Source organism: Solea solea, chromosome 7 (genome assembly GCF_958295425.1).
Source record: "Solea solea chromosome 7, fSolSol10.1, whole genome shotgun sequence".
NCBI classification, from domain to species: domain Eukaryota; kingdom Metazoa; phylum Chordata; class Actinopteri; order Pleuronectiformes; family Soleidae; genus Solea; species Solea solea.
The window spans coordinates 9776564-9794966 of record NC_081140.1 but is presented as its reverse complement, the minus strand read 5'-3'; the positions used below and the strand labels follow the sequence as shown (position 1 = coordinate 9794966).

Below are 18403 nucleotides of genomic sequence, written 5' to 3'. Positions count from 1 at the left end.
GGCTATCATGTGTCAAGCTGCCCATAGGCCTGTCCACGCACGGCTGTCTTTGTACAACTGCCCATGTTACGAATTGTTATCAAGGACCCAAGCTGTCGATCAGAGCTGTGTATTTAAGCAAGGACTGAAAGCTGCGCACAGAGGACATTACAATGCATTGCGGAACGTCATCGTTCGTGACCAATACCTCCTGCCACATTGTCACAACTTGTCTCACAAACAGTCACAATTTGTCCTTCTTTTGTCTGTTTCACTCTCGCGTGGCTCTCTGATGTAGTCTCATTTCTCTGCGGCTTCAGTGTTTGTGGGTAGATGGTGGGAATGTGAGTATGCCTCAACATAAAAACATAAAGATCAATGACCCTAATGATACAGTATTCAGGTTTTATATATACATGTTTTTCTTAGCAATTTATTCCTATACCCATACTTCATTGTATAGTTGTTCATACGCACATAAAGAAAGAACAAGGTGGCTTGCAAAGTCATTTGCAGTGTTATTGTCTCGTCATTCCACCCACCCACCATGCCGCCTTTTAAAAGTAGTCTATATTTACTGGCATGTATTTTATGATTAAAAAAAATATACCCTTGTGTTATAAAACAAAGGACATGTTTTGTTTTTTTGGTGAATTAGTCAGATTTTCTCTTTCTAGGAAAAAAGACATTGTCTGTTAATGTATTAATGCTGAAAACTTTTCATTTCCTCATTAACTATACTGACTTTTAGGCCCAAGTTACACACGTGTGTGCATGTTTGCAGAGGTCCATCCACCTGACATAAAGTTTGTTATCTGCCAACAGTTTGAGTCTGTGCAGAGTGCATGTACCAACTGCACATTAAATAATGTAGCACAATACTTCTAAGGACTCTTGTCCACTTGCACTCTTGTTTTGGTCAAAAGAGACACAAGAAAGTGTCTCTTCTTTCTCTGAAAGTTGTACCCACAGATGTTTGCTTGAGGTTATGTGAGGAGGTCTGGTCATACCCACACCCAAGAATACAAGGGCATACGAATGAGAGCATGACTGGCAAAAAATCAGCACTATGGGTTGGATTGGACTGAGATTGAGTATGCATGCAAAGAGTGGACCCTCATTTTAGTATTAATTGGAGCAGATTCTAACCAATTCCAGCTGTCATAGGGCGAAATGTGGGGTACACCCTGGACAGGTCGCCAGTACATTACAGAGCCACATAGAGACAAAAACCATCCACTCTCACACTGATTGTGAATTTAGAGCTTCCAATTTGCCTAATCCCCAAATCTGCAGATTTTTGGACCCGCAGAAAACCCATACACATATGGAGAACATGCAAACTCAACACAGAAAGGCCCTTGTTCCAACCGGTCGTGAACTCCGTTCTTCTTGCTACAAGAAGACTGAGATCCAATTTACAGATATTTATAAGTTTTATACAACTGGTTATAGGTAAACCCAAGACACACCATCTTTTATGACTGCTTGGAGAGCAAAAATAGGTTATTATTCTGATCCTGGAATGCCTACAAGTCTTGAGTTGATGTACCGGTAAGTGCATTGATCACATTCTCTGAAAGGTTTTAATGTTAATTTTTGTGTCTCATGAATCTCAAGAATGCTATTCTTCAACTATTATTTCACTATTAAGGACATTGCACAGCAACTGCATCTTCAATGTGCAACACTGTAACTCCCCATCAAACCCCAACAACAACAACAACAACTCTGCCTCTACCATCTGTCCTTTGTTTTTTTTTCGGGAGTGCTATCCATGATTGTGCTACACTGCCTGATAAAAATGAGCATCACTAAGAGGAGTGATGCAACTTCCCACAATAACTGTGGGGAAATTGGAGCTAAACAGATGTGAACTGATTTCTCTGAACCTCCCACTGCCTCGTGTGGATGAACTGTTTTCAAATTGGCAAGAAGCGAAGGTGTTCTCCACAGCAGAACTGAATAATATGCAGCTGCCCCATCACAGAAATAGAAAGCAGAAAGCTCACCATTTAGTCATTTCAGGAAGCACCTCCACTGATAGTGACATTCTTTCTGGGCATAGTGTCATAATACAACAGCTTCCTGCTTCTTCATGAGTGGAACCTGTCTACCCCTTTTGTTTTTATTCCAGCTGGTTTACAAGCAATGTATCAATATGTCTGTTTCATTGTCTCTTTTATTTTGCACATTACCTTTCAGTTTTTTTCCCTCCATCTCAGTTTTGGGCTTGTCCTGTGATAAAGAAGAATGGGATCTTTCAGTTCTCCTTTCAGTTTGTGGGGGATGAAATGAGACATTCTCTGAGAACTACCTCTGCTGTCTAGACTGGTATAAATAGTGATATTTCTGAGGAGTTAGGCTTTTTCAGTAAAGTGCGTCCGCCTCTAAAGAGAAAGAATTGTCAGACTGTAAAATGTCAGGATGTGAAATTGTATTAGTCTCATTCACTGCTGACCAGTCTGTAATATGAAAGGATAATGGTTGTCACCGTTTGCCCATACTTATTGCCATCATCAGTCTCATAATCTTTCAGTTGTTTTAGCAGGAATACATATGTGATTGGGGCATTTAAGTAGCTCTATAGCAAAGAATAACCATTTCAATCTGACGCTGACTCACTGAATGGAACATTTTGACTTTTTTTTTTTTCCCTCTGGCAGGTGTCTGAGGGTGATAAGCCCTACGTCAGTATGGTGGATTATGCATGTGCTGAGTGACATGTCAGGACCTCGGTGTGAGGCAGACCAGCACGTACGCTGGCCCACAGTGGTGAACCCAGTCATTGATTCCACTTAGTGTTCTCATGGGAGTCTAATGAGCAAGAACAGGAAAAAGACTGGAAATTACACAGTACGAAGAAGGGGGCTGAAAGGTGAGAGGGGCAGGAAGGAATCTGAAAAGCATCCAAAACAGACAAACACACACAGACATTAATATGCATATGTTCTCCATACTCTGTGCCTGCCCTCACCACTGCTCAGACCCTGAGGCAGTTCCTGGGGCTAAAGACTTTGGACTCTGAAGCATGGAGAGTGGGTGGCAGTGTGGAACTAAAGCTTAAAAAGGTGCACTGTGTGTGTGTGTGTCTTGTATTTGTTACCAATTTAGAACCTTTTCTGGCATAAACACTGACCTTGTCAGGACCAGTAGTGTTAGTTTAACTGGTTATGTTTAAGGTTAGGGATAAGGCTGGATAAAGCCTTGGTTAGGGCGTCCAAATGAATGGAAAGTCAATGCAAGTCTTAAAATGGCCTCTCCATCAGTGTGTTCCGGGGATATCAGAAATGCCATTAGAAAGGACCGTACTCAACAGTGCAGACAAAAGACTGCTGAGCGACAACAGACAATGACACAGACCTGAGTCAGTTTTAGCATTGTTTCCCACGTCCTCTGCTGTTCAAAATAACTTAACTGTCTCACCAAAGTCTTTATAATGCCAATCAGGCTGTCTATCACTGAAACACATGCACATTGTAATTAAACTGCCTTTCTTTTTTTTTTCAGTTTTGTAGACACAGTTGTGTGAACGTGGAACAGAAAACACTGATGACGCCTAACCACAAGCAAAAATTAAACGGCCAATTAACAACCCGCAATTAAATAAGTAATTAAATATACAATTAAATAAGATGCTTTAAATGTCTGTACATATTAAAGGAAATAAAATAGAAACAAGTATGTGATGATTATAAAAACATTTACGGCAAAGTGTAAAAGCAACATTTGAAACTAATGCAGGTCAATACTACTATGTAACGTGAAAGTCGTCTAATGACTTTAACCAGTATTTCAGGTGATGACATAATTAATTTCATCGCACTGCTATTTTTTTTACTACTGTAAATGGTAAACTCTTTGCTTGAACCTTGATTTGAAATATCATAAATAGGGTGTGAATTGCTGCAAAAATGTAAATTAAGTGAATAATTATCATAATTACAATGGTTGTTGTTGTTGGAATAGAAGGATCATATCAAAACAGTAAACTATAGGAATATGAGATGACACCAAAATGTATGTCAGTGTGTACATTTGCATAGATGATAAATATTATTCCCACTGCATTGTTGATATACAAGAGGAATCCCACACAACATGTAAAGCAGGCAGGATGTGCACTGTGCAATCAGTCACACAAAGGAAATGTCACATATTGTGTTACTAAAATAAAAGAACTGAACTAATTATGCTGTGTTGTTGTTTATAAGAGGCTGGTGCCACCATCTTTTATTCATCAAGACGCGGGGCGGGGGGAGATATGGTCTCTCTCGCTCTCTCTCATGCTCACTCTCTCAAATCTAATTTCAAACAGGACCCACTGAGCCGTGGAACTACATTCCCGAATCACAATGAACTTGTGTCTCGGCAGTAAAGAAACGACAGAGGAGGATGGAAAAAAGGCAGAATAAAGCCTTATCATGGCAAAAAGATAGAGAACGAGGAGAGGGGAGTTTGCCCGGTAGCCAAATGCACAGAGATTCACAAAACAGGAGGTACAGTAGATGGGCTTGTTTTGGTATCGAGGGCAGGCCACCAGCTCAGCTTCAGTCAGCTTTAACTCCTCTGTGCACTGGTGCACTCACTTTTTGATATTCACAGATTGCCGACACACAGTAACAGGCTGGACAAACGGGCACTGTGACACTCACACACAACGTCTTTGATTGGTGAAGGAAACTTCAGAGGGACTTTGAATTAAGTGAGTTAGTCATCCCTACTGCAGACGCTATGCCTTGGGAGGGCCACTTAATGTGACATCCACATTACTTAATGGGGAATTTCACACTCATCTCATGAACTGACCAAAGTGTATAGTCTGGCTATGCCTTATTAGACAAACTGCATGATTACTTTCCCCACGGATATGTTGGGGAAACATACACATTGACCCTCATTTATCTTAGACTTAGAAACGGGTGCAGATTCAGGTGCAGAAATCACCGTACACTCGGTCTCACGCGAGAGTCACATGAGCATGTCACCCAATCCCAATGGATGCCCGATCAGGCTTTGATGAATGAACAGAATTAGAATATCCCACCACTGGACAGTCGTAACCCCTCGAGTTTATGGCACTCAGACGCTGAATATGCATCAGAAGCTGAAAATAAGCGGCGTTGCTTTGGAATTTCAAAAGAACAAGGTGAGTTTGTTGCGCAGCCTGAAAAGTCGGATCAAGGGAAGTCCGAAAGCAGCAGTGTTGAGAGAAATCATCGCTGCGGTAAATAGTGGTAGTTGACAAGTAAAGTCTAGCGGAGTTTTGAATATTTAATGTATTCATTTTATTGCACACATCATCATACCTTAAAGCACATGGTTCAAGCTCAATTCTCTGTATTACCGAGAAGTAATAAATGGTTGAAACTCAAAATCACCACCAAAAAGCACGTCGATGTGCTTCAGCCAAACACCAGCACTGACCCAGACTGAGGTGGTGCTGAGGAGGATCTGCATCACTTGATAATAGTAAATAGATAAATCTGCCAAATCAGCTCCTTGTCATTTGTACGATAGACATTTATTCCTGATTAATCAGATGAGGAATTGTGCACCAATGCACAGCCACACAAACCGGCTTGGAGCCAGCTACAGTATAAAGGGCCAGGTGACCACCAGCTGAGAGAGGGGCCTGTGTCTTTCACCTCCCGACAGAAACAGGCAGACATTTGTTAGTTAAATGCTGACATAAATTGCTCTGTTTTTACAGTAAATGACACACTAACACTAAATGAAAATGTAAAACAAACAGAGAAATTAAAAAAATTACAATCAAAGTTCTCTTAGCGAATAGCCCACTTGCCAAACATAAGTATTTCATACTCAGATTTTAGAAAAAGTGCTGAATAATGTTCCGTCTCCTCTTTGTGGCTCTCAGGCTCAGACAGGGCTCATGAGCTCGTCTGGCTGTGCTTATGATGTCACACCCATTACCAGGTGTTTACAGCTGGATCTCCGACCACATGGCTCACAGACACGGCCCTCGTGCATAACTGCGCAATGAATATACGTGAATGCTTGTGATTATGTCACCTGAAGTCTGGTCTCTAAATAAAATAAAATAAAATAAAATAAAATAAAATAGAATCATCACGATTCAAGTCATTCAAGTATGGATAAGTACAATCCAATAACAATTAGCCAATCCAATCCATCTTTATTTATGCTCTAGATAGAATTAAAATACTTTGCACTGAACATTGTTCCTCTTTTTTATTACCTGTACTTTTTTACGTACTTGACACTTGGTTGCTGCTATAATTTCGTTGTACATGTGCAATGACAATTAAAGGTTTCTGATTTCTGATTAATTACAAACTTGACTCCTTAATCTTACACTATGCCAACATCTGATCTTAATGTGGAAATGTTTCATATACCCACGTTTGATAAATGAGGGCCAACATATTTTCCATCCTACAACCACAAATGTCCTTTGGGAATAAAGAGTATCATCTGGGAATTTAAAGTCTATATGTTAATAAGACCTTCACAGTTTGACAGTTCTTGAAGATGAATGAAGATACACAACATGATTGATAAAAAGTGTGTGGTGAAAACAAAAACATACACAACTCACAGGAAATTATCTTGGATTTCTGAATATAGTTGGACTCAATAAGCTAGAAACAGTCAGAAATACTCTTTTTAATCAGTATTTTATAATCACCAACACAACATTGACAGCAAGATTACATTTAGGTACATTTGCTTTTTCTGATCTTCCCAGGACTGATATGAAATTTGGAATTTAAGTAACAAGTTCCACAGAGTTTATAGGTGAAATGGTGAAGTGCAAGTTATTTTTCAGGTGCCTGGGGGGAAAAAAGAAGTCTGGAACCCACAGAGACCTTCAGAGTTGATGTGATCCATCTCAAAGCTGCCATCTGGCCTCGGCTTCTGTTAATAGAGGGTTTTCGCTCTGAGCCAGTCAATACGTGGCTGGAGACAGATAGAGAGAGAGAGAGAGAGAGAGAGAGAGACAAAGCTGAAAGAGGGGAGAGAGCAAGGAGGTAAAAGAGAGAAACTTAAAGGTGAGTGTAGGTACAAGACCAAGAAGGGGAGGGAGATGCAGACGCAGAGCAAGAGAAACGGCAGGCTGTACACGGAGAATACAAGTGAGAAAACTATGGGTAGGTAGAGAGAGAATGAAGAAAAAAATGAATTTAAAAGATTGAACAGGGGAGACAGTGCACTCTTGGGGGAACATGTAGTTAGAATAAGGAGTGAAGCAGAGAAGTGGAGCTTTGGAGTACATGTGCCCCAGGGAGGATGGTGTGAAGTACCTTTTGTCTTCCCACCATCAGAAGCTTCGTTTGAATAAACCTTGCCAAGCATTTCCTTTCTGTAAATCTCACTTTGATGAAGGGCAAAGCTAAAGCTTCTCCCACAGTGGCAATCGAGTGTAGTTGTACCTCGGCCCACGCAAATCCCTTCCTCAATAGCTGTGGGTGTGTAACAGTTTCATTTCCATTTTAGAACACAGTGCGATTGCTCACCGTGACACATAACAGCAGCTTCACCTTGGTTGTGAGCCTGCATAGGTTGTCCACAGTGATTGGCAAGGCTGTGTGACCAATTTGATTTAAAGCTTTATGCCTTCTTTCTTTATCCCAAAGACTTTGTCAAAAATGACACCGGGCATCATGGCATGACAGGAATGCATCTGCCGTCACCGCAGCTGGTTTTTTCAGCTCCTGCACCGGCGCCAAATCTCTCTCAGGAATAAATAGATCCAAAACATTTTTTTTTTTTTGGAAATATCGTTTCTTATTTTGTTTTTTTGCATGCAGGTGTGCTCCACCAGAGGCCCCAGAGGGAGGGGATTGTAAATACAGGAGCAATGCAGGTGCTGCTCCGGCATGATTGCATTCAAAATACACAGTATTGCATGTTACTAGAAGGAGATGGTAATTAAGCCTGGGGAGAGTGTTAATGAATCAACCTAGAACTGTCATTCATTGGTGTGCTGCCTCTGATGTGCCAACGAGTTCTCCGTCAAACCAGAGAAAACCGAGGGGGGAAGTATGAAAGTGAACATTCGGCCCAGGTCATACTTCACATTTCACCATATGCACTCACGCTGAAGGGGTCAGCATCTGCATTCCATGCGTTATTCTCTTATTCTATTCCAGTATCAGCAATATCTCACCAGGGAATCACCCTTATTTGTAAGTCCTTTATTCTTTCTGCGCCGACATGTGCAGCTTCTGGTGGACTTCCTCATATAACGTCAAACAACTTTCCATAGTTATCGTCTTTTCTTATTGTCTCAAAAACAAGAGTGTACCACCAACTGTACAGTGTTGTCCGAGAGGGATCATGCGTAGTTGGTGTGTGCAGTCCATGCGGTATCATACTGGAGATGTGGGCAGATTTATCCATGAGGACAAACACAGAAATGGGTGCATGATGAAATTGATGACACATGGACACGAGCGGACCTGTGCACATAGACACAAAAAAAGTATGACTCGGCCCTTCAGGTCTGATAATATTGTACATTTTAAGATTCTGAACACCCCGCAACATTCACTTCACACCAGTGAATGTCACACATCTTTATGGAGAACATTCTCTCTCTTCTTGCCCCCTCTGAGCAGTTAACTAAAGGGATCAGCTCATCTGATGCATCGGTTATTCCATTAATTGCAGCATTAAAGCGTCTTCCACACAAAGAGGTTGAGATGGAACACAGAGTGAAAACAATGAAAAGCGCGCTCTTGAGAGTCTGTCAACACGTTTTTACCAAGACCTACTCGGATCCTCTGCACTTCATCGCGACTGTACTCGATCCTCGTCATAAAGATCATTACGTACTAAAGCAGCAAGTAGAGAAATGATCCAGGCTGCGTTGGATACGGAGAGCCCACCAGGAGACGGAGAAGTGCGCAGCGCAGGAAAACAAAAAGGCTTGTCTGTCTGCAACAGATGGCGGGCATGCACCCTTGTTGTCCGATGAGATCCTCCGAAATATTTTCATAGTTTCTAAATTGATTTATTCTTTGAAGCACGAATATTTATCTATACAATTGCAATGCCTTGACTTTTGTGAGGTAAGTACACACAGTCCCAGCCATAACAAAATTAGATTAAAAAAACAATTATGGCATAATAATTTCTTTCAGCGCTTCCTGATTTTCTGGTTTCCGGCCAACAATTTTCATTCGGTGCATCCGTAATATAAACCCCTCCCTCCAATATAATATCTATTGAATTGTTTTAGAATCCTGGCTGTGCATTTAATTTCTTCTTTCCACAGTAAATTAAAACAATGGCATTGGTCAAAAAGGTTTGTTGTTTTTGTCTTCTTTCACTAACAGCTAGCATCTGGGAAATGCACGGAAATTACCACTGTAATTAATAAACTAATGTTTTTAAGCCGTTTGCAAATGCAATATATTCCATCTCTCTCACAGCAAAGCCAGGTAGTGCACTCGTGCTTGTGCAAACCCATGCACACACATTCAGGCAGATATAGACACACACACTGTACACATAATGATCTGATTGCAAGTCATAAAGAGGCATAAAATTATACAAATGTGTAGTTTTCTTTGTGGCCCGGGGACTGTTGATATTGCACCACAAAATTGAGTGTCTCTTCTTATCACAAAGTTCTCATTAAAAAAGCTCACACTGCCCGTTTTCTCCATTTCACTTCTCTCATGAACAAATGCAAACAGACCTGAGGCGAAACATTCAGCTGTTTCTTTATAATTTTGTTCGTATGAAATGATAATAATTCATCAACCACAGACAATCCAGTTTGTAGCTACAGTGTGGATAAGAGCTCACTGAATGCACTTGTGGGTACAAGGCTCTCAAAAACACAGGCAGCAGCTCTCATGTTGTCTTAATCTGCTAGTTTATGTCATTATTAAGTATTTTAATTTATCTGGCATGCAAAAACATGGTTATATTCTCTACCAACGGTTACATATTGGCACATAGGCCAGGATCTGAATCCAGGTGAAATCCTTTATCTCTGCTATCGAGGTCACATTGACTAGGATTTTATGTCTTATTGTCTCCAACAAAATAGAAATAGTGTGATTCTTTTGGATCTGGAACATGCCATCTAATGTATGTATTCAAATTCTCTTTTCTGTGGCCTGCATGCAGAAATGGTTGTTTTCATTTTCCTATGGAAATGTATGTACAAGTATTCTTCCTGCATAGCTATTATATAGTTACACATTGGAATTGACCTTTCTTCAACATGGGTCACTCACACACAGCAGGTTCCATCACAGGAGTCAGTCAGTGTATGTGGTGTAACTCCTCCCAACACGGCGTAGGAGCGGATAAAGAGACTAAAGTATTGACAGACATGACATTCAATCATGATCTTAACAAAGAGGAAAAAATAGCTTTTTTCTCTCCCTGGTTATGGTTTATATGAAGGTGTTTAAAGGAAAATATTCAATCCAATTCAGTTGTTGGTCATAAACAGTTTATATAACATAATCAAAATGTTTGACTTATCACAAGCCCTAAAACTGCTGTGCATTTACCTAAAAAATTTATCTGGGAATCTGTGTGTGTACCAGGGAACCCAGCAGAGACCCGATACATCACTGTGGTACGTCTACATGATCCATTAACAACACAAGTATACACTAGCAGCAAACACTCGGCTGTCTCAGTGCATCAGGACCGGCAACAGAGAGACGCTCCATTGAAAGACGCTCCATAGAGACGTTATCTGTTTGAGATTCAGTGGATTCTTTACGTCAGAGTGTGTGTAATTCAGCACGCCGCTACAGACAGAGAATGGTACAACACAAACGGCAACATCTCACCTTGGTGGAATAGATAAAGAGTTGATATGTCGATATAATGTAAAGAGAGCAACTATGAAATATACAGAAGCCTTTATATACTATAAACTGTTTTTAACACCTTTTCCCTGATAGACTGCTTTATAATTAAAACATCACACTTGTTTGGAATACGTAGCCTTGGGATAAGCCCTTTATATGCACTTTAGACTAGGGCTTTGCATTAGGGAGGTTTTCATCTTGCACAGCCATGTTTATATACAGTAGTCCAAACTGAAAACCCAGGTCCGGCACGATTTTTGCATTTTGAGGCTTATGCAAATGAAGAAAAATGGCTCCACTCATAACAACCCCAATTTTAAAAACCAGCGAAGAAGAAGGAGCAAATGACGCAGAGAATGGGAGAGAGGAAGAGTGGAGAGAGTTGCTAAAGAGTGTTTACATATTTTCTGGTATGTAAAGGCCACCACAGTTCCCAGGCACACTTGAGTAGATGAGTCCTCTGTGACACTAATAGTTACACACTGGACGTGTAAGTACATTTGGCCTGTAATGTTTTCTGCCACTCCAATAAGTCCAAGTCCTTTCAGTAAAATTATAAAGTACACTTCCACATGCTTCCTGCAAGAAGATGGTATTTAAAGATTTCCCTGTTTTTTTTTTACATCACTTTGTGAGGCACTCTGTGAGTGGTGAGCCCGTGAAAGGTGTTCTATAAAAAATGTGCTAAACTTGGTCTCACTCCGAGTCTGGGTGACAGCCCAACTTTTGAGATATGTGGCATTTCGACAGTGGTCACAGCATGACCTTAGATTAAAAGCCCCAAAACAAACAACAGCCAAAGGGAAAAGGGGTCACTGACAGAGCGGCGAACCCCAGAAAACACATTTTCGAAGAAGAAAAAAAAACACATCCTTGCTCTTTGCGTGTTTGTATGCAGTCAGAATTAAAGCACACCCAGTTATTAAAATACTCTTGAAACCCTCCTGCAAGGATGAGCTGCCCAGTTATTAAAACAGGATTATATAAATATATTTTGAGTCTGGCATGTTGGAAATCTAAAAACCGGCTGAAGAACAAAATCAGTACAATGTATGCTGATTAGTAATGAGTGTTAAAGGCGACATAGAATGCTTGTATCACACATATGTTAGTTATGGAGGTCTACTTACATATATTAACTTGTATTCATGATTAAAAACCTCCTAATCGCTGCAAACGAGCCGATCAAAATATCTCCTCACTGACGCTCTCGTCTCGTTTCAGACCAAAACCACACCCCCAGAATGTGGACTGTGTTGTGATTGGCCAGCCAACGAGAGCTTTCCTACTGTACTGTGATTGGCCAGGTACCTGGAAGTGACGTAATAGATAGGCCAGCTCTCAGATACACAGCTCCCCCTCTGGCACGGTGGATGCTCTGCATCTCAGCAGCTACAACGAGAGTAGTTCTTCTTCTTCTTCTGCGATTTAATGTACGCAACCGGATGTGCCCGGACTAGTGCCCGCACCGGGAGGCGCTACGGTGGTGAGAGGAGTGGGGAGGATTTCTGATGACGACATCAAATTAAGGAAGTGCCGATCCGCTTCGCAGAGTCCAGGAAAACAATACAACACTATTTTCTCAGCAGTGGCTGAACTGTTTGTTCTGAAACTTTAGGGTTTCATAAACGAGGTAATGACGCAGATACACACACAAACGCAACGTTAACTGGAGCTTTTGGTCTATGTGGGCTTTAACATTTAAAATCTGCCATTGTCAGTGCTAAATCTTACATCAAAGGACTTGGCAAGACATATTTGGACATTATATCCGAGCATAGACACGTGGTTCATCATCTTATTGTTGACACAGATCTTAGGGACTTGGGGGCAATTAGTGAAGGACATCAATCGTGCAAAATCTCAGTGTTTAAATAAATTATTTAGGCATGTCACACATTCTTTTATAATTGTTTTCACAAAGATTATTCAAGTTACCATGTTGACATGTTTTTCTAGTTAGTGTAATATTTTTAAAATAACATGTCACAGCATGATTTAGGAATATGCGCACTGAAAAATCATTTGTTATTTTATTAGAAAACAATCAAATATTTCAGGAACAATCTACTTGTTCAGGAATATTTGAAGAACACTTTGTGTGGTCAAAACTAACTGTGCCTTAGCAGCAAATCTTTACTTAACTGTCATTTTTTTTTTATTCAGTTCAATAAAATTGTATTTGTAAAGCACCAAATCATAACATACATTATCGCAAGGCACTGTAAATAGACAACATAAACACATTAATAGGATCACAGTCTATTAATGGGACAATTAGGATACATTAGGATAATTATCAACTTGGAATGTGGCTCAAATGCTGATGCATATTTTTATTACCAGTGTCTTCACTTACTGATGTATATCTTTCAGTATGTATTCATTCATTCATTCATTCTAAAAAGTTGGGTATGTCTCAATGGTTTATTTACTTATTGTGGTTCATTTCATAAGTTATCGTTGCCAAAAAAAGATAAGCAGTGAAGCTGATGGTTTAATAAATGGATGGATGTTTGATTTTTAGGCAAATATGTGATACCATTGTTCAAAATTGCCAATTTCCAAATGTGGCCTTACAAGACACTTGGACAAAATCTATTTAAATATACAGTGGCAATGTTCCATTTGGTAACTTGAAGTTGCACTTAAACATTTAAATCAACATGCATCTCCCTTTATGTTAAGATCTTAGCCAAACAACAGTAGAAAATGTGTATTATATTAATATAGTTGTTGCAGTTCAACCAGTGTTTGTCATTTTTGAGATACATATATATCATACATGGCATGGTGAGCACACGCCATGTACAATGAACACTATAAGCCCGTAAATGAGTGAGTTAGTTGTTCATCCCTATGTTGGCACTGTGATGGACTGGTGACCTGCCCAGGGTTTAACCTGCCTTTCACCCTATGGCAGCTGGGATTGGCACCAGATTTTGTACATTCATCAATTTCTCTATTTTATTGTGAACTGGATTTAACATATGAAATCCTGTTCCAGAGAAGTGTGCGTACATCTTAAGAAGATGCTTACTTGTCATAGACGTGGAGTGGGAAAGGTTGAGGAGAGCGGGGAAAGCGAAAATGACAAACTTCCTTATGCAACAGGTTGACTTATGTGGTGAAAGGCTCCAGGTGTCCTCAAGACGTGTGAATAGGTATCGTCTCCCTGACGTCAACTGTGGTAACGCAACACCTTTGAGTCGTCTTGAACGTATCCATAAACATGTCTAACTCACTTCATTTATTCCAGGTATTTTTTTTTTCTATATTACTGGTATTTGTATAATTGTGATTGACAATAAACAATGACTATTATACAATCGCTGTTTAAAATGACAATGCTTCAGTTAGATTTCACCTATGAGAGAAGCAGATAAAATAAGGTGCAATAAAGTGTTCTGGAAAAACAAAGATGAACACTTTTCTGTACTCTTCTTTCTGCGTTTTTTCTTGGTTCCCAGTGATTTCTGACTCTCTCATTCACTCAGTTACAGTTACGTACCGTCTTTTCCAAACATCCACATTACATACTGTCAAAACAAAACTTTCATCTCTCTCTCTCTCTCCAACATTTTATATTAACAAATACGCTTGGTCCAACACAACTCGCTACACAGGACTTCCCATGTTGGTTTTATGTATGAGACAAGAAATGGGAGGACGGGTATCTTTCTTACTAGAGCCTATGCATGACCAAATTGACCTTTATTCATGGTGTCGCTGGGCATTATAAAAGAAGTCAACATGACAGATAGTCAAAGAAGGACTTGAAGACTCCTGACAGAATGCACATGATGGCAGGTAATGTTTCTCACACACACACACACACAAAGTAATTGCACTTGTGTTTTGTGATTGTCCAGTTATAGGATATTTGTGCAATAGAATATAAAGATGACATATTAATTTGCCCTAATACTGCATCATTTAACATGTGTTTGTCTTTAGTCAAACAGAGTGGTGTATGGGCTGTCCTGCTATGGCCCTATTTGCTTGCTGTAAGCATCCCACTAGACTGTAAGGATGAGCAGGGCAGCATTTCTCGCTGTCCCTTCATCTCCCAAGAAAAACTTCTGGACCGAATCATCCAGCACGCTGAGCTCATCTCCCGTATCTCAGAAGAATCATGTTCTTTGTTTGTGAGTAACGTTGACCGACACCTAGTGTGGTGTAGGAAACACAGTATATTGCATCTGCAGGCCTGAATAATACAAAATAGCTGCAGGGGGAACTGACTCACTCATCACAATCATTACAGACAATTAAAAAATAACTATATATACATAACGTTATGCATATATATATATATATATATATATATATATATAAACAGTATAAATGTGCATAGCTGTAATTCACAGGGAATCCTTTACATACACGGGACATTTTTATTTTAGGTTTTTGGCCATGAGCAAGCAGCGGGATTCACTGGCTAAGTTCCCTTTCTGCTTGGTTATGGGTATTTTTCTTTTGTCAATAGCATTTGCCAAACCAAAAACACAAACACAAAATCACACAACTGTGAGATTTTGTGTGCTATTTGCTTTTCGATTCTGACATGATCATCACCTCACTGCCAGACTTCAAAGTAATCTTCTACATCACTTCTGAGAAAGAGATGTTTTATTGAAGAAGCAGGCTCACCGTGGAGTATGCAATAATGGTACACTGCAGCAGCGAGAGCACAGGTTTTGCAGCCTGTGAAAGCCCTTTCGCTCTCCAACTCCAAATCCAAAATTGTCTTTGTAAAGGGATGATGTAGAGCTTGTTACTGAAAAGATGCCGCATGGGGTCAATGGATGAGAACAAGTTGGAAAACAAATGTGCCGCCTCTGACACGTCTCCAGCCGCTAACGCCAGTGAGGCTTATGTCACAGTTTTCCTGATCTATCCTTTAGTGTGTGTGGGTAGTTTTTTTTTTTTTCTTTGTGATTTTAAACTTCAGCGTTTTTAAAATCCATTGGAGAAATCCACTAGAGTGCACAGTGTGGGTCACCTGTTCTGTAAGAGACTAGGAATAGAGTGAAACAATTTCAACATACAGCGACATTGCCATTTGAGCGCTTTATGGTCTTCATTTGGAATACAAAACCACAACATAAAATACAGGTTCAGAACACAAATACATGCAGCGTGTCTGCACACATGTGTATGATTGATCTGTTTTCTGCTGTGCACTAACAACTTTGTATGGATTCTAGGAGGAGCTGTTTGTTCCCTTCCCACTGCGGCTTCAGAGAAACCAGGTCGGCTACGCGTGCATCACCAAGGCCTTACCCATCCCTAGCTCCAAGAGTGAAATTCAACAAGTATCGGTAAGCGTAAGGTCACTGATCACCACAAGTTGACAGATGTTTGCTTATTCATTCAGTGTGTGCGTTTAAAGCCTTTTAATATGTTTTGTGCATTTGTATGTGTCCATGCTTTATGGTACTGTTGGTAGATAAATGTCAGCCCTCACATCTGTCCTGCACTGGTGCCAAGTGTGCAAGCATTAATTACAATATAAGCTCATAAAATATCATAAAAATCCTGAATGTCTCTTTATAATTTCACAAAGCATTCTTGTCTGTGCCTGTGTGAGGGTATGGCTTTCGTCCTGCAGCGTGTGGCCATTTTGGCTAAAGGTCGACTCGATCAGTATGCTGGGAACTAAATGGAGCCAAAGGCCAGTGAAGGCTGATTTGGCTGATGTGAACTGTAATTTGGTCAATGTGGCACAATAATGCTCCTTCCGCTAACAAAGGCCATGTGCAGAAAATATAGCAAAGGCAATCCATTCAAGGACTCATTCTGGTAATAATGCAACTGCTTGTAGGAAGTGATGTCATCACATTAATAGTAGATGTGATCTTTCAAACTGCATATACGGCAAAGCTCTTCTTTATACATCATTTATCCTCTGCCACTTATGTTAAAATATTGCCTGCTCTGCAGTTTAATGGCCATTTGTGCGGCGTGTTGGTCATTTCCTCCTGGTTTAAAGTCTTTTCCATTTAGGGGAATTTAAGTGGACTCAACTGCTTCACTCACGGTGTTTCAAAATACTTTTGTAATGTAATGTAAATGGCTGATTTGCCATTGATTGAAACCCATGCTGTTAGTAAGTTCTCAATAATACTAAAAGGAATACTTCACCGATTTGCATTTAGCTTTGTATTACTAGAATAGGGGTAGTATTTTTGAAAAATTCTGCTTCCCAACCTCAGTTTCCCCTGAGTTGAGAAATATCTTCATTCTTTCCCACCAGTGACACCTATGGGAACAACACACAGACACACAACAGCGCACACTCACATTCACTACTTGTAATTTAGAGTCCCCAATTTCCCTAACCACTTTTTGCATCGCAGGATAAATGGTTGCTGCAATCTGTGCTGATGCTGGTCCAGTCGTGGGTCGAGCCTTTGGTCTACCTGCAGACCACACTAGATCGCTACGATAATGCCCCAGACGTGCTGCTCAACAAGACTAAGTGGGTGTCGGAGAAACTGGTCAGTCTGGAGCAAGGCGTGGTCGTCCTTATCAGAAAGGTGGGTCAGATCCCTTTGGATTAAATTGTCAGGTTTATATTTCCAGCTGAGTTATAATATCATTCTCTTGTAAAGACAACACACAGTGTGTTTTTATCCATAATGTTTCTAATGTTTCCTAATGTTGCCACGCAGATGCTGGATGAAGGAATGTTGACTACAACATACAACGAACAAGATCTATTCCAATACGATGTCCTACCAGATGTGTTGGAATCTGTTATGAGAGACTATACCCTGCTCAGCTGCTTCAAGAAAGACGCCCATAAGATGGAGATTTTCCTCAAGCTCCTCAAGTGTCGGCAAACTGACAATTTCAACTGTGCATAAAACATAATGTGCAACTTTTAAATAAAACAATGTTTAGCTTTAAATTAATTCCTGGGGATGGTTGGTGTGCACTTATATATATGACCATGCCTTAGGCATTCAGCCTTGCTCGCAAATGCAGTACATTCTTTATTGATTATTTTGGAACACCTTCACTCAAAACTAAGTAGGTGTAATGCTGTGCCCTTTCCTCCATCATACTGAAGTTTCAATTCCCCATCTGAGTTGTTATTTTAACCAAGCAAAGGCAACAGAGGGCAAAATCCCAAAAGATCATTTGCATGTTGGGTTGTCAAAAAAATCTGCATATGCTGGCATTGATTTCCATTTCCTTTGTTCCTAACTGCAGTTTGTATTCCACGCTGACTCTGGCAGTGTTTTGATTATTCCCATGGCCCCCTTGGGTATTCAGCCTGACTCCATTTTTAAATGGAGCTGGTTTCACCTCTGCATTAGTGAAATGAAACACTTCTACCAGAGACGGGAGTCAAACAGAGAGCAACCACTACTTACAAAAAGAAATATCACATTTTGATTGGTGCAAGAGACAGTAAGAGAGAGAGACACAGGGAGAGAAGACAAATAATAGGTAAACCTTAGGGGAAAGACTCACCTGCAGTGTTTGGTTTGACAAGATATTTGTTGTGCGCTATTAATCATTCATCAACGAATTATGAATATTTCTTGGCCTAAATTACCCTCATTCAACATAGCATCATTTTT

General features: G+C 40.2%; 1 protein-coding gene across 1 annotated transcript; it reads left to right on the top strand.

The window, feature by feature from the left end:
• Window positions 1–14588: 14588 nt before the first annotated feature.
• smtla (somatolactin alpha) lies at window positions 14589–17728 on the top strand. Its single transcript, XM_058634251.1, has 5 exons — window positions 14589–14618; window positions 14766–14956; window positions 16019–16132; window positions 17171–17350; window positions 17486–17728. The coding sequence occupies exons 1-5, from the start codon at window positions 14603–14605 to the stop codon at window positions 17678–17680; spliced, it is 696 nt and encodes a 231-aa protein (XP_058490234.1). The 5' UTR covers window positions 14589–14602; the 3' UTR covers window positions 17681–17728.
• Window positions 17729–18403: the final 675 nt, after the last annotated feature.